At 46.9% G+C, this 14,711-nt stretch overlaps 1 protein-coding gene across 1 annotated transcript; it reads left to right on the top strand.

Moving 5' to 3' along the window:
- The first annotated feature begins 2,384 nt into the window (after positions 1-2,384).
- On the top strand, positions 2,385-6,979 carry efcab10 (EF-hand calcium binding domain 10). Its single transcript, XM_078221204.1, has 4 exons — positions 2,385-2,487; positions 4,068-4,232; positions 4,334-4,424; positions 6,511-6,979. Exons 1-4 carry the CDS (start codon positions 2,385-2,387, stop codon positions 6,554-6,556), a joined length of 405 nt encoding a protein of 134 aa, XP_078077330.1. The 3' UTR covers positions 6,557-6,979.
- Positions 6,980-14,711: the final 7,732 nt, after the last annotated feature.

The raw sequence follows: 14,711 nt of genomic DNA, 5'->3' as shown, positions 1-14,711 counted from the left end.
GCTAATAATATCATGACTTAATTGTCAAGCTTTTTATGATTCATTTTGAAGTAATCAAAGTAATATGATTGTATTGGTTACTGGTGTTAATATCACTATGTGGAGATGCCGGCGTTGGACTGGGGTAAGCACAGTAAGAAGTCTCACAACACCAGGTTAAAGTCCAACAGGTAAACCTGTTGGACTTTAACCTGGTTAATATCACTTGTAGGCTTCCCAGCATCGATGGGGATTGGGGGGGGCGGGGGGGGGGGGGGGGGGGACCCCTCTCGGAACTTCACAGGTAAGGATTTGCGCGCCAATTGCCCAGAAAGTACTAACCTGCCCTCGGCAAATGCCCTGCACTGCGAACCATCCGAAAACGCAATTTAAATTCCAAACTTCCGATGGTTCCGCCAGGCATACACCAATAGTTACTCAGAAAAAGTTAAAAGAATTAAAACCTCTTCTAAATCCTGGGTAACTATGGTAAAAACTCAGACCCAGTGGGATTTCCCTTCCTCACCCACATACCTCTGACTCCCCCAGGAGACAGCTCCCCTCCACCCCCCATGACCTCGCAGGGAACCCTCCACTTGCCCCCCTCCCCTCTATTCCCTAATAACTCTGATCCCCCAAAATGAGATACCCCCATCTGCATGGGACTCCCACCCCAGTCTCACTCTTGACCGAACCTGACCCTTCACCCAGAAGACCTGACCGTGGTCCCATCCAACCACTCCCCCACCCAACCAGGTCAGACCCAACTCCTCAACCCAAAGCAGTCTTAAGCTAGAAATTTGGGGTGGTGGTCATGATTCACCCCCAGTACTGCTACTCTGCCAGCTTGCTGTTGCCTTTTAGCCAGCCAAACCAGACTGCTACTGTCCATTCCAAGGAAAGAATCCAAAGCCAGGCCTATGGCCCAGAGCTGCTGGAAAGTGGCCTGAACAATCATCAGAAGCCTTCCACCATCCATATTGCAGTCACTGTACAGCATAGGAGCACAAGGATACACATTGACACCTGCAAGGGCATATACCAGGGTGAACAGTTTATTTGTATGTGTATAATTTGATGAGTTGAATAGAGATGTTATGGCGGTGGTGGTTTGTATTCCAGGATTTCAATTAAGTGAAAGGTATGGTAGGACTTGCAGATGAGTGATGTGGTGGGGTGGGAATGGTGCAGCAATGGTGGTGAAGGAATGTCATTGTAAGGGAACCAGAGTCTGATCACTGCAGCACATCTGGAGGGAAAGCATTCCAGTGCAGAGATTCCTCTTTTTGCACTCTCTTCTATCTCACCATCCTGATCCAAAGGTGCTGCCATTGTGGCCCCTGTACTTGTTGCAGCCTTTTGTGTGATCAGGTGGCAACACAGCCCAACACCTACACTCCACAATGCTGCCAGAGACTTTGCGATGGCAGAGGCTACTCTAACTCAGCTACAGTTTGAACGCAGGGTCCCCTTCACAAGTGAATATGTACTTTTGTGAGTGGATACTGAACTTAAGCAGTCCAAGTTTCAAACCGTATGTCCAGTCAGCTGAAGCAATTGTTGGCTTGTTCAGATGTTTCTGGCACAAGCCCTTGTATTGTATTGTGGACATGATGAGGTCACACCACACCAGGTTATAATCCAACAGGTTTATTTGAAGCCACAAGCTTTCGGAGCGCTCCTCCCTGGTCAGGTGAAGTGGAGAGAGGCGCGCAGGCACAGAATATAGAGGTGGAGTGACCGTAACGACACTCACAGGAAGATACTCACACACCGGCTATGGTCACACCACCTCTATATTCTGTGCCTGCGCGCCTCTCTCCACTTCACCTGACCAAGGAGCAGCGCTCTGAAAGCTTGTGGTTTCAAATAAACCTGTTGGATTATAACCTGGTGTGGTGTGACCTCTCATGGTGTCCACCCGAACCCAACATCTCCATCCCCACAGCTTTGTGTTGTGGGTTCAGAGCACATCTCTCCCTTGTCACTCTGAGGGCCGCCAACCTTCTTAATGCCACTCAGCCCAATGAGCTCAACAATAACACCCCCACCCCCCGGGGTTGGGTTATGGGACCCCTGGGTTGGGGTATGGGGACCCCCTGGGGTTGGGTTATGGGGACCCCCGGGGCTGGGTTATGGGGACCCCCCGGATTTGGGTTATGGGGACCCCCCCCCGGGGTTGGGTTATGGGGACCCCCGGGGTTGGGTTATGGGGACCCCCCGGATTTGGGTTATGGGGACCCCCCCGGGGTTGGGTTATGGGGACCCCCGGGGTTGGGTTATGGGGACCCCACCCCCCGACCCCCCCGGAACAGTCTCTCCGGCTGTGGTTTATGTAAATGAGCCGGAAGTGAGGCTCGGCCCCGCCTCCCCGTGCGGTTGCCAGGGTAACGGCCTCAGTCGCCATGCAGTCTCCGCTGGAGCGGGAGGCGGCCGAGTATCTGACCGAGCACCAGATCCTGGAGCTGCTGGACAACCTGACCAGCACGCTGCTGTATGAGCGGCCCGGTGAGGAGGCCGGGGCCCGGGGAGGGAGCGGCGCCAAAGGCGACCCCCCGCCTCGCTCCCCGACCCCCCCCCCTCGCTCCCCGACCCCCCCCCCCCCTCGCTCCCCGACCCCCCCCCTCGCTCCCCGACCCCCCCCCCCGCTCCCCGACCCCCCCCCCCGCTCCCCGACTCCCCCCGGCTCCCCGACCTCCCCCCGCTCCCTGACCCCCCCCCCCGGTCCCCGACCCCCCCCCCCCCCCTCGCTCCCCGACCCCCCCCAGCTCCCCGACCTCCCCCAGCTCCCCGACCTCCCCCCCCAGCTCCCCGACCTCCCCCCCCAGCTCCCCGACCTCCCCCCCCCCCAGCTCCCCGACCTCCCCCCTCGCTCCCCGACCCCCCCCTCACTCCCCGACCCCCCCTCGCTCCCCGACCTCCCCCCCTCGCTCCCCGACCCCCCCATCACTTCCCGACCCCCCCCCCCCCCCTCACTTCCCAACCTGTCCTCCGAGCTCCCTTAAACAAATCTGGTGGGATGGGTTTTGTTTCATTTATTTTTCACTGGCACTGGGTTTGTTGAATGGCTTGTTTCATTATTCGTGTAATTCTCTGTAACTATGTTCCAATGATGGAGTGAGAATGTATAAATGGGCCAAAACATCCCTCGGACCTGTCAACATTGTGGATAGATTGAATATGTCTTTTCTAAGTAAATCAACTACCAATTGATAACCTAACCAATAATAAAGGATTAAACTGAAAGAAACTTGTAAATTTAAATCATGATGTCATTAGTCAGTAGTGCCGGTGCCCAACAATTACACCACATTCTGCACTCTCTCCAGCATAGTCTCAGCGCACACAAAAGAGCAAAATAAAGGCAGGTGGCTGGACTGATCACTCCCCACAGCCAATTTCCAGTAGGTAATCACCTTTGCCAAGCTCCGGTGTAGACCCACCAGGACCCTCTGGCTGGTTCACCCATCCCACTCCCCACTGCGTGACCAAAGATTGGGAATGTGGGACTGAAGTGAGGACTGTGCCAGAAGTTGAGAAAGAGGATCTGCAAGCTCTCTCAGTGAATGAAAATGTCAAGTAATGGTCTTGAAAGATGAGTGCGCCAGATGGTATAGAGACCTGTTTATTTTCTAAGTGTGTGACACTTGAGCAGAAAACAGTAATCCAGTGAACAGAAAATTGGGTAGAATTGTTTCGTCAACGCTAACCACGGTGCAGCATGATGGCACAGTGGTTAGCACTGCTGCCTCACAGCGCCAGAGACCTGAGTTCACCAGCCTTGGGTGACTGTCTGTGTGGAGTCTGCACATTCTCTCCATAGGTTTCCTCCGGGTGCGCCAATTTCCTCCCACAGATTTGCAGGTTAGGTGGATTGGCCACAGTAAATGCATGGGGATAGGGTGGAGGGGAGAGTCCTCAGAGATTCGATGCAGACTTGATGGGCTGGATGGCCTCCTTATGTACCGTCTGGATTCTATGAATACAAAGCATAGAAAGTTATTTCTGTTTAGTTTGAAGAAAATAATAACATTGTTGACTGAATTACAATAACAGATGTTAAATTAAACTGGTTTTCATACTTGCAGCCAAGCCAGTGGAGTTTCTAATCGATCAACTGGAAAAACTGAAGGTTGCCAGACAAACTAAAAAGGATTACCCTTGCTTGTTTGATGAGTCAAATTTAGATACTGTGTTTGGGATTTTGGACACTACCAAACAAGGATATATAACTTTGAGGCAGTACAGAGAAGGTAGGATTCTCATGTGCAGTTATCTTGGCTCTTTGTCTGTTGTGTATGAATTACTGTGAGTTTGAAGCTTAGTATTAATTGCTTGCTTGGAATAATTTCAGCTTTGAAAACCTTGGGAATAAGGGATTTTGTAATGGACCCACTGGGTGCCAGAGAAGATAAAATCACTCTGGCAACATTCAAAAACGAGGCGTAAGTACTGATTCTTGCTCTTAAAATCACACCAGTGACTTCCAAGCTATCCAACAGAGATGAAAGTTTCTGCCAGCATCTGTGAGACGCAGAAATGAAATTGTGAACTTTGTCTGTTGGTGCTTTCACTTTGTGGTTTTTGGGTAAAAATCCTGGAACTACCCACATAATTGCACTGTGGGAAGTAACTTCACCACACTGACAGCAGCGGTTCAGGAAGAAGGCTGCCACTTTCTTGAGAGCAACTTCGAAATGAGCAACTGCCCTTGCCAGTGATGCCCACATTCCCTCCATTCCATGACTTTAAAAAAAACATAGATTTTTAAAATAATAAAAATTATTTTTTAAAATTTCAACTTCAATCTTAATCTTGTGTATTTGTTCACAGCAAAATGGCTTAAAAGTGAATAATAGTCAGCGCTTTCTACTTTCTGATTTTGTGTCTCTGGGAACTCCTCAATCTGATTGATTACTCAGACTTTTTTTCACTTACAGGATGTGGGCATCGCTGACTAGGCCAGCATTTGCTGCCATCCCTTATTGCCTTTAAAGTGGTGGTGAGCTGCCTCCTTGAGCCTTTGCAGTCACTGAGGTGTAGGCACACCCACAGTGCTGTTAGGGAGGGTATTCCAGGATTTGGCCCAGCAATAGTGAAGGAATGGCAATATATTTCCAAGTCAAGATGGTGAATGGCTTGGAGGGCATCTTGGTGATGATTACTTCACTGTTTCTGGACACCAACATGCCAAATAGACTGGTCAGAATTTAATTTGCATCATAATAAGGGAAATCAATCCAGGGCGGCACAGTGGTTAGCATTGCTGCCTCTCAGCACCAGGGACCCGGGTTCAATTCCGGCCTTGGGTCACTGTCTATGTGGAGTTTGCACTTTCTTTTTGTGCCTGCGTGGGTTTCCCCTGGGTGCTCCAGTTTCCTCCCACAGTCTAAAGATGTGCAGGTTAGGTGGATTGGCCATGCAAAATTGCCCCTTGATGTCAGGAGAACTAGCAGGATAAATACATGGGGTTCTAGGGATAGGGCTTGGGTGGAATTCTTGTCGGTGCAGGCTTAATAGGCCAAATGGCCTCCTTCTGTACAGTAGGGATTCTATGGTTCTAATAGAGCCCGCTTTATCTTCGTGGGCTGCTTTTTTTGACCTGTGGCAAGCTAGATCCCTTCACTTCTGACCACTTCCTCTAGAATGTCTGGAAATTCATTCTGGGCCTAGCACTGCAACAGTTCTCTTAACCAATGAACTAGATACTTAATCTTCCAGTTAATAATCAGTGCTCTTTTACTCATCCAAAAAATCTGGGTGGTGACCTTCAAATCCTCGAATTGTGCGTTACTCTGCTTCTGTGATTAGTGGTGACACTTTACACATACTAAAGACAATGTTAGGGTGTAATACGAGTATTATTTTGTTTTCAGTTTTTTTTAAAAGATCACTGAAAGGGATGCCATGACTATATTTGAATTATTATTTTTGTACTGTAAACATGTGAGCAAGGAGCTGGTCAGCACACGCAAAAATGTATTAAGGTGTTTTCTTCCAGTTTTACGTTGTCTTAATTTAGAAATGAGGATGGATGACATTAACTGTCTGACATTTAGTCAGGGACATTCAGACCATTAGTAGCAAAGAGGAAAGAAACTTGCTAATCATGTTAAGTCCACTAAAGATATCAAAGTACCTTTAAGAGACTCTTATAGTTGGCATCAGCTTCCTCTTCACAATTACCTATTCTTGACCATTCACTTAGGTGCCTTCAAACAATAACTAAAACAATTAGTCGGCAAAAGAGACATGTCCAGACATTTCACCTTTTTAAAATAATCAAGACAATTACTACATTTAAAACTCAGAGCCTTTATAATAGAAACTATAATACTTTTGATAAATTGTCTTTCCAGTAGATCATCTCAAGATCCACGAGGCTTTAGAACGGGGTGCAGTAATATAATGTTACACATTTATGTTCTCTTTCTGATATATATGTATATGTGTATGTTATATAGAGTAGACTAAATGAGATACTGTTTCAAATATAATTCACTTGTTTCATGTTTTTGTTCATATTCTTAGGAAAACTGGATTGATGAATACTTGTTCTACATTCAAAACTTTATGAAGTTGTACAGCTTCTTTGTCTGCTTTAACTTCTCTTAGACTTATCAGTACCTAGAGAGCAGCAGCATACATTCATCTCAACATGCTTAGTTTACAATTGATGTAGGAAGATAACTTTTGCTACATGTGTTTACTTGAATAAATGATAGTCACCTTGACTTTTAAATTGTTATTGATTTTTAATTGAGTGCCACTTCCCTGTGACCATTTAAAATTAAACTGGTGTTAATCTTGTATTGTTTAACTGTAGAAGAGTCGAAGATCAAGCCCAAGATGGGATGCAATGCATTATCTTGTCAGCTTGGATCTTGTTTGTCTCCCTTTTCGGGACCATGAACTGGATTCAGCTGGAATTTGTTTTTGGAGCAAGCAAGGAATGGATTTGGGTTTGACCGATCTATTCTGAGCATTGGCTTTGTAACTTTAAGGATGGAACATAAGAACATAAGAAATAGGAGCAGGAGTAGGCCATCCAGCCCCTCGAGCCTGCCCCGCCATTCAATAAGATGATGGCTGATCTGAAGTGAATCAGTTCCACTTACCCGCCTGATCCCCATAACCCTTCCCTTACCGATCAGAAATCCATCTATCCGTGACTTAAACATATTCAACGAGGTAGCCTCCACCACTTCAGTGGGCAGAGAATTCCAGAAATTTACCACCCTCTGAGAGAAGAAGTTCCTCCTCAACTCTGTCCTAAACTGACCCCCTTTTATTTTGAGGCTGTGCCCTCTAGTTCTGGTTTCCTTTCTAAGTGGAAAGAATCTCTCCACTTCTACCCTATTCAGCCCCTTCATTATCTTATATGCCTCTATAAGATCACCCCTCAGCCCTTCTAAACTCCAACGAGTACAAACCTAATCTGCTCAATCTCTCCTCATAATCTACACCCCTCATCTCTGGTATCAACCTGGTGAACCTTCTCTGCACTCCCTCCAAGGCCAATATATCCTTTCGCAAATAAGGGGACCAAAACTGCACACACTATTCCAGCTGCGGCCTCACCAATGCCTAGTACAGATGCAGCAAGACTTCTCTGCTTTTATATTCCATCCCCCTCGCGATAAATGCCAACATCCCATTTGCCTTCTTGAACACCTGTTGTACCTGCAGACTGAGTTTTTGCGACTCCCAGGTCCCTTTGCACAGTAGCATGTTGTAATTTTTTTCCATTTAAATAATAATCCAATTTGCTATTATTTCTTCCAAAGTGAATAACCTCACATTTGCCAACGTTATACTCCATTTGCCAGATCCTCGCCCACTCACTCAGCCTATCCAAATCTTTCTGCAGACCTTCCGCTTCCTCCACGCAATTCACTTTCCCACTTATCTTTGTGTCGTCAGCAAACTTTGTTACCCTACACTCAGTCCCCTCCTCCAGATCATCTATATAAATAGTAAACAGTTGAGGCCCCAGTACCGATCCCTGCGGCACGCCACTTGTCACCACTTGCCAACCAGAAAAAAAACATTTTTACCAATGTTTTACCACTCACCTGATGAAGGAGCAGCGCTCCGAAAGCTAGTGGCTTGTGCTACCAAATAAACCTGTTAGACTTTAACCTGATGTTGTGAGACTTCTTACTGTGTTTACCCAGTCCAACGCCAGCATCTCCACATCAGTGCTGGGACTGCAGGCCATTCCAGAAGAGGACGTGCAGCTGGACTTCAAGCAAGTCTGTGGTCTTTCAGGGTCCAGCTGGCAGGCCTTAGCCCTGGTGAGGGTGTTGGGGGACAGGATTGTCAGGGTAGAAATGGAAGAGAAATCTGGAGTGGGGGTGAATTTCTTTAGGCAGGGCAGGGGGGGTGGGGAGGAGTGCGGGTGTGGTGGTCATGGGAAGGCCTCCGATGGGACTCAAAAGAAAGCATCCCCCCTTGACTGATCACCTGTCCAGCAGACTGGACACTTGGTGTCAGCTTCCCCTGCCATGGGTAATATCTCAACATTGTGGCAAAATGTTGCCGTTAAACACACACCTAAGGGCCTTAATTGACCCACAGTGAGCAGGCTGCTCAATGTCTCCCCCTCTACTGGTTAAATCGCAGCAGGGATGGATGGGGCTAGGTAGACCGTGGGTAAAATCACTGCAACACCGCCTAATTTTACAAAACAGGATGCACTAGACACTAAACAATCCCAGTCCTGCCACATTCAGTCATGAATAGTAGTGGACAATAAAAAACTAACAGGAGGAGGAGACTTCACAAATATCGCCATTCACAATAAAGAGGGGGACACAGCAGGTCAATCCAAAAGACAAGGCTGAAATATTTGCAACAATCTTCAGCCAGAAATACAATGTGGAGATGCATGTCCTCAGCCAACTCCATGTGATGTCAAGAAACAGCTCAAAGCACTGGATCTGTAAAGGCAATGGGCCCTGATAACATTCAGGCAATAGCACTGAAGATTTGTACTCCCAAATTAGCTGTGATCTTAACCAAGCTGTTCCAGTATAGCTATAACACTAGCATCTACCCGGTGATGTGGGAAATTATGTCCTGTCCACAAAGCACAGGACAAATCCCAACCCAGCCAATTATTGCCCCATCATCAGCAGTCATGAAAGGGGTTGTCGACAGTGCTATCAAGTGGCACTTACTCAGCAATAATCTGCTCAGTTTGGGTTCTGTCAGGGCCACTCGGTTGCTGATTTCATTACAGCCTTAGTCCAAACATGGAGAGAAGAGCTAAACTCCAGAGGTAAGATGAGAATGACTGCCTTTGGCATCAAGGCAGCATTTAACTGACTGTGGGAGTAAGGAGTTCCAGCAAAACTGGAGTCAATGGGAAGAAGGGATAAACTCTGCTGGTTGGACTTGTACCAAGCAAAAATAATGATGGTTGTGGTTTTTGCTTGTCAATCATCTCACACCCAGGATATCACTGCAGGAGTTCCTCAGAGTAGTACCTCGGCCCAACCAGCTTCAGCAGCTTCATCAATGACCTTCCCCCCCATCATAAGTTAAAGTTTATTCAGTAGTCACAAGCAGGCTTTCATTAACACTGCAATGAAGTTACTGTGAAAATCCCCGAGCCGCCACACTTGGCACCTGTTCAGGCCAATGCACCTAACCAGCACATTTTGGACTGTGGGAGGAAACCGGAGCCCCAGAGGAAACCCATGCAGACATGGGGAGAACATGCAGACTCCGCACAGTCACCCAAGTCGGGAATCGAACCCGGGTCCCTAAATCATAAGGTCAGAAGTGAGAATGCTTGATGATAGCACTCCCCAGATACTGAAGCAGTCCATGCCTTGCAGCAAGACCTAGACAATGTTCAGGCTTTGGCTGACAATATTTGTGCCGTACAAATTCCAACAAGAGAAATCCAGCTATCTCCCTTTGAACATTCATTATCATCACTGCAGCAACTCACCAAGTCTCCTTCAACAGCACCTTCCAACCCGTGACCTGCACCCCTTAGAAGGAAAAGGACAGCAGATGCATGGGAATCCGCAGATTCCCCTCCAAACCATGCATCATCCTATCTTGGAACTGTATTACTGTTCCTTCAATGTAACTGGGTCAAAATCCTCAAATTACCTCCCTAACAGCGCTGTGGGTGTTCCTACAAACATGGAGTGCAGCTGTTCAAGAAGGCAGCTCACTGCCGCCACCTCAAGTAATTAGGGATGGACAAAAATACTGGCCGAGCCAGTGACGTCCATGTCCTGTTGAAGAATTAAAAGAAAACATGTATACCTGAAAGATGCAACTGTGAGTTATAGTAAACACTGTGTAAATTTGAATGTTTTCAATCCTTGTTCTCATTTGGCACAAAAATCAAGGTGGGAAAAAAATCAGAACTCCTCCACACACATGATGCCTTCAGCTTTATAGCTGGACACTTCCTCCCCCCATGTGAAGCCATATAATCACCTGGAAGAAACACAAAATAACCTAGGACCAACATAAGCGACAGGAAAACCTCTGGGAATGTGCTCTTTTGACTTCTTCAGGTGATCTAAATTAGTTCAGGAGTTCACATCAACCATGCCTGTGTGAACTGTTAATCAATTTACTTTCTATATGTGATGCAAAGACCATGAGAATAGAGAAAGTGTGATCTAGAACTAAAAGCCATGCTCTTCACAATGGCAGATTGCCTTTTTTATATTGAGGAACTTAATTGAACTACTAAGGCATGAGTTGAAGATACCACTTGGGTTCAACGTCTTGGAGAGAAGACAAAGTAAAGCAGAAATAATTGATGAAGGATCATCCAGATTCAACGTTGGCTCTATTCTCTTCCCACAGATGCTGTCAGACTTGCTGAGATTTTCCAGCATTTTCTGTATCTGTTTCAGATTCCAGCATCTGCAGTATTTTGCTTTTATCAGGTGTACCTGACATTGGAATTGTCTTTTAACACACTGCAATGCAGAATTATTGAATTTTACAGCGCAGGAGTGGCCACTTGGCCCATTGTGCCTGTGCCCCGGTTGTCTGAAATTTGTAATCCAATCCCCCCATCCTTTTCCCTCTGCTTTTCCCGTGATTCTGTATATGACTTGGGCATATCAAGTCTTAACAATACGCTGCGTATTTTTGTTTACCTGACCCTCATTCTTTAGGTGATCTTAACATTTTGTCCTCTGGTTATGGATGCAATAATCAGTGCATGGAAATTATTTTTTCCCTGTTTTATGAAACTTTCAATCGGATCTCTTAACCTTCTTTGCTCTTTTAAACAGAACACCTGTTTCTATAGTCTCCTTGCAACTAAACTCTCCCATACCTGGTGCTATATCCGTAAATGTGTTTGTGCCCTCTCCATGGTAGTGCCATTGTTTTGTGCAAAACGAGAACCTGTTTAATTTTTGCCCCACTTTTTTCCCTTTGTGAATATATATGCACAAAAAACAGTTAACACTTAAGATGAATGGAAATTACATCATAATATTGCATAATACACTGGTGAGAGTTACATTCATTAAATACTAATGATTAAAGACAGAAACTTGAAGATATGTGCTGATTTAAGAGAAATGAACAATATTGCTGTACTGGCAGAGATCTACCGTGTTAATAATAACAAACTATGAATTAAAAATAAATGTATTTCCTGAACTGTCTCAATTGTTTAATCGATTTTTTAAAAAAGGTTAAAGTCCAACAGGTTTATTTGGTAGCAAAAGAAGCTGAAGAAGGGGCTTAGAGCTCCGAAAGCTTGTGTGGCTTTTGCTACCAAATAAACCTGTTGGACTTTAACCTGGTGTTGTTAAACTTCTTACTGTGTTTACCCCAGTCCAACGCCGGCATCTCCACATCATGACTACCATCGACACCGCAAACTGCCGGCTCCAAGTGGAGAGGATCGCCAAGAAGATCGCGCATATCGACCAGAATTCCCACTCACCTGAAGAAGGGGCTTAGAGCTCCGAAAGCTTGTGTGGCTTTTGCTACCAAATAAACCTGTTGGACTTTAACCTGGTGTTGTTAAACTTCTTACTGTGTTTACCGAAGTGCTACAGGTAGGAAGGCCCCAGTGTTCCTGATTAAGGCAAGGACAAAAACCAAAGACCTATCCCTGCTTCCAGTAATTTCAGAATCCCCTACTAAATGCCTGTATTTACATAGGGTGAGGACTGATTTAGACTTGCTGCGAGTGATCATGTGCTGAGTTATTTGTGGACATTGATTGTCAACGTTTGCACATGGAGAATGACAAATTTGGACAAGTGCTCAGATGCCAAAGAGTGGCTGTGTTAAGATGCCCTGGCAAGGTTGTGTCAGAGAAAAATCTACATATTTTTAAAGTATGCTGCATAATTAACAACTGCAACTTAATTATTTTCTTGGCCTAGGTTCAGTGTATAAAGCCAGAGCTTAGAACGAGCTTTGTTTTGAACCAAGTAACCTTTCGAATTGGTGATGTGAAAAAGATGCTTACTAACTTTTAAACATTCACAGATCTGGGATCTTCGAGTTTCTTGTCTAGAAGTTTGCTGAACTGTTAGCCACTCAACTGGAGTTCTCAGTTTAGGTTCGCTTGAAATTGTCTTTGAGGCAACTTTGTTAAACTTTGTTAAAACAGCACAAATATTCAATATGGTTTCAAGTTCATAAATATAGTTTTCTGAACATTTGTATGAACTAAATTGATTAATATTGAATTTGATTATTGTGAGAGGAAACAATGGTGAAGCCAATAAGAATAGCAACAACTTTCATCTACATTTAGTCATCTTTCATGTATAAAAATGTTCCAATGCATTTCACAGAAGAGCAATTTTTTAAAAATTCAGTCAAAGGATGAGGGCTTCACTGGCTAGGGCAACATTTATTGTCTATCCCTAATTACCCTTGAGAAGGTGGTGTTGAGCTGCTTTCTTGGACCGCTGCAGTCCCTGAGGTGTAGGTACACCCACATTGCTGTTAGGGAGGAAGTTCCAGAATTTTGACCCAGCAGCAGTGAAAAAACAGCGATATATTTCCAAATCAGGATGCTGAATAGCTTGGAGGGGTACCGCTAGGTGGTGGTGTTCCCATGTAACTCCTGCCCTCGTCCTTCTAGATGGTACATGTCATGTGTTTGGAAGGTCCTGTCTAAGGCGCCTTGGTGAGTCAGATAAAGATGAATGCTGAGCATATCGGAGTGTTGGCTAAAACCTCGCTGTAAGAAATCAATTTTAATGGAGGGCTTAAAAGAAGGAAAAAATACGGAAAGCCAGAGATATTCAGGGAAGAAATTCCTGAGCTTCGAACCATGAATAGGAACATAGAAACTAGAAGCAGGGGTAGGCTATTCCGTCCTTCGAGCCTGCTCCACCATTCATTTTGATCATAGCTGATCATCGAATTCAATATCCTGATTCCCCCTTCCCCCCATATGCCTTGATCCCTTTAGCCCCAAGAGTTATATCTAATTTCTTCTTGAAATCAGACGTTTTGGCCTCAACTACATTCTGCGGTAGTGAATTCCACAGATTCACCATCCTCTGGGTGAAGAAATAGGGTTGTCAACTGTGATTAAATGTATTTCTGGAGATTTTATCACATGACTTGCTCCCATGGTCCAACCATTAGTCGGCCAAGACACCCGCCTTGTTGACAAACTGCCTTCCTACACTGATTGGAAAGCAAAAAGACTCGTTATCCAATTGGATGATGTTTGTAAAGCAACCATCTTTATTTCCCATTTTTAATATATTTATATCTGGTAAACAGAAATGTTCAAAGAAAGCAACAAAGAAAAATAATCTTTTTCAACATCCCAATGATTTTTCTCCTCAATTGCACACAGCAGTGCCCTGGAGATTGATCTTCAATTCCTGAAGACCCGAGGCCAATCCTAACTAGGACATGCCAGTGGAATTTGGATGAACTTAATCTGTTTAGGGAATGGGAGATGGGAGACTGAACAAGGCATGTGTGGGGCTTCAGCAGGAGATGGGTGAAGGCAACAGTGGAGGCAGGCCGTGTTACAGAGGTAGGATCAGATGGTCTTAGTAATGGAGAAGATATGGATCCTATGGTGATGCACTCTGAGACTTTGTAGGCTGGGGGGGGTGGGGTGGGGGGAAAGGGGGGGTGGGGGGGGAAGGGGGGGGGGGTGGTGGGGGCGGGGGGGCGGGGGAAGGGGGTGCGGGGGGCAAGTGGGGGTGGGGAGGAAGGGGGAAGGGGGGTGGGGGGGAAGGGAGCGGGAGAGTGAAGGGGGGTGGGGGGGAAGGGGGGCAGGGGGAAGGGGGCAGGGGGGTGAAAGGGTGCAGGGGGAAGGGGGCGGGGGGGAAGGGGGCAGGAGAGTGAAGGGGGGTGGGGGGGAAGGGGGGCGGGGGAAGGGGGTGGGAAAGTGAAGGGGGGCGGGGGGGAAGGGGGCAGGGGGGTGAAGGGGGGCGGGGGGAAGGGGGCGGGAGAGTGAAGGGGGTGAGGGGGAAGGGGGGCAGGGGGAAGGGGGGCGAGGGGGGAAGGGGGTCAGGGGGGGAAGGGGGGCGGGGGGAAGGCGGCAGGGGGGTGAAGGGGGGCAGGGGGAAGGGGGGCGGGGAAAGTGGGGGCGGGGGGGAAGGGGGAAGGGGGCAGGGGGGTGAAGGGGGGCAGGGGGGCGGGGGGAAGGGGGCGGGAGAGTGAAGGGGGGTGGGGGGAAGGGGCAGGGGGAAGGGGGCGGGAAAGTGAAGGGGCGGGGGGGAAGGGGGCAGGGGGTGAAGGGG

Source organism: Mustelus asterias, chromosome 9, assembly GCF_964213995.1.
Source record: "Mustelus asterias chromosome 9, sMusAst1.hap1.1, whole genome shotgun sequence".
Classification (NCBI taxonomy): domain Eukaryota; kingdom Metazoa; phylum Chordata; class Chondrichthyes; order Carcharhiniformes; family Triakidae; genus Mustelus; species Mustelus asterias.
Note: the sequence above shows the minus strand (reverse complement) of the source record. Positions and strands in the feature narration are given on the sequence as shown.

Coding starts and splice junctions, on each gene's coding strand:
- efcab10 (XM_078221204.1), top strand. CDS start 2,385: ATGCAGTCTCCGCTGGAGCGGGAGGCGGCCGAGTATCTGACCGAGCAC. Junction 2,488..4,067: donor GCTGCTGTATGAGCGGCCCG/GTGAGGAGGCCG, acceptor TCATACTTGCAG/CCAAGCCAGTGGAGTTTCTA. Junction 4,425..6,510: donor GCAACATTCAAAAACGAGGC/GTAAGTACTGAT, acceptor TCATATTCTTAG/GAAAACTGGATTGATGAATA.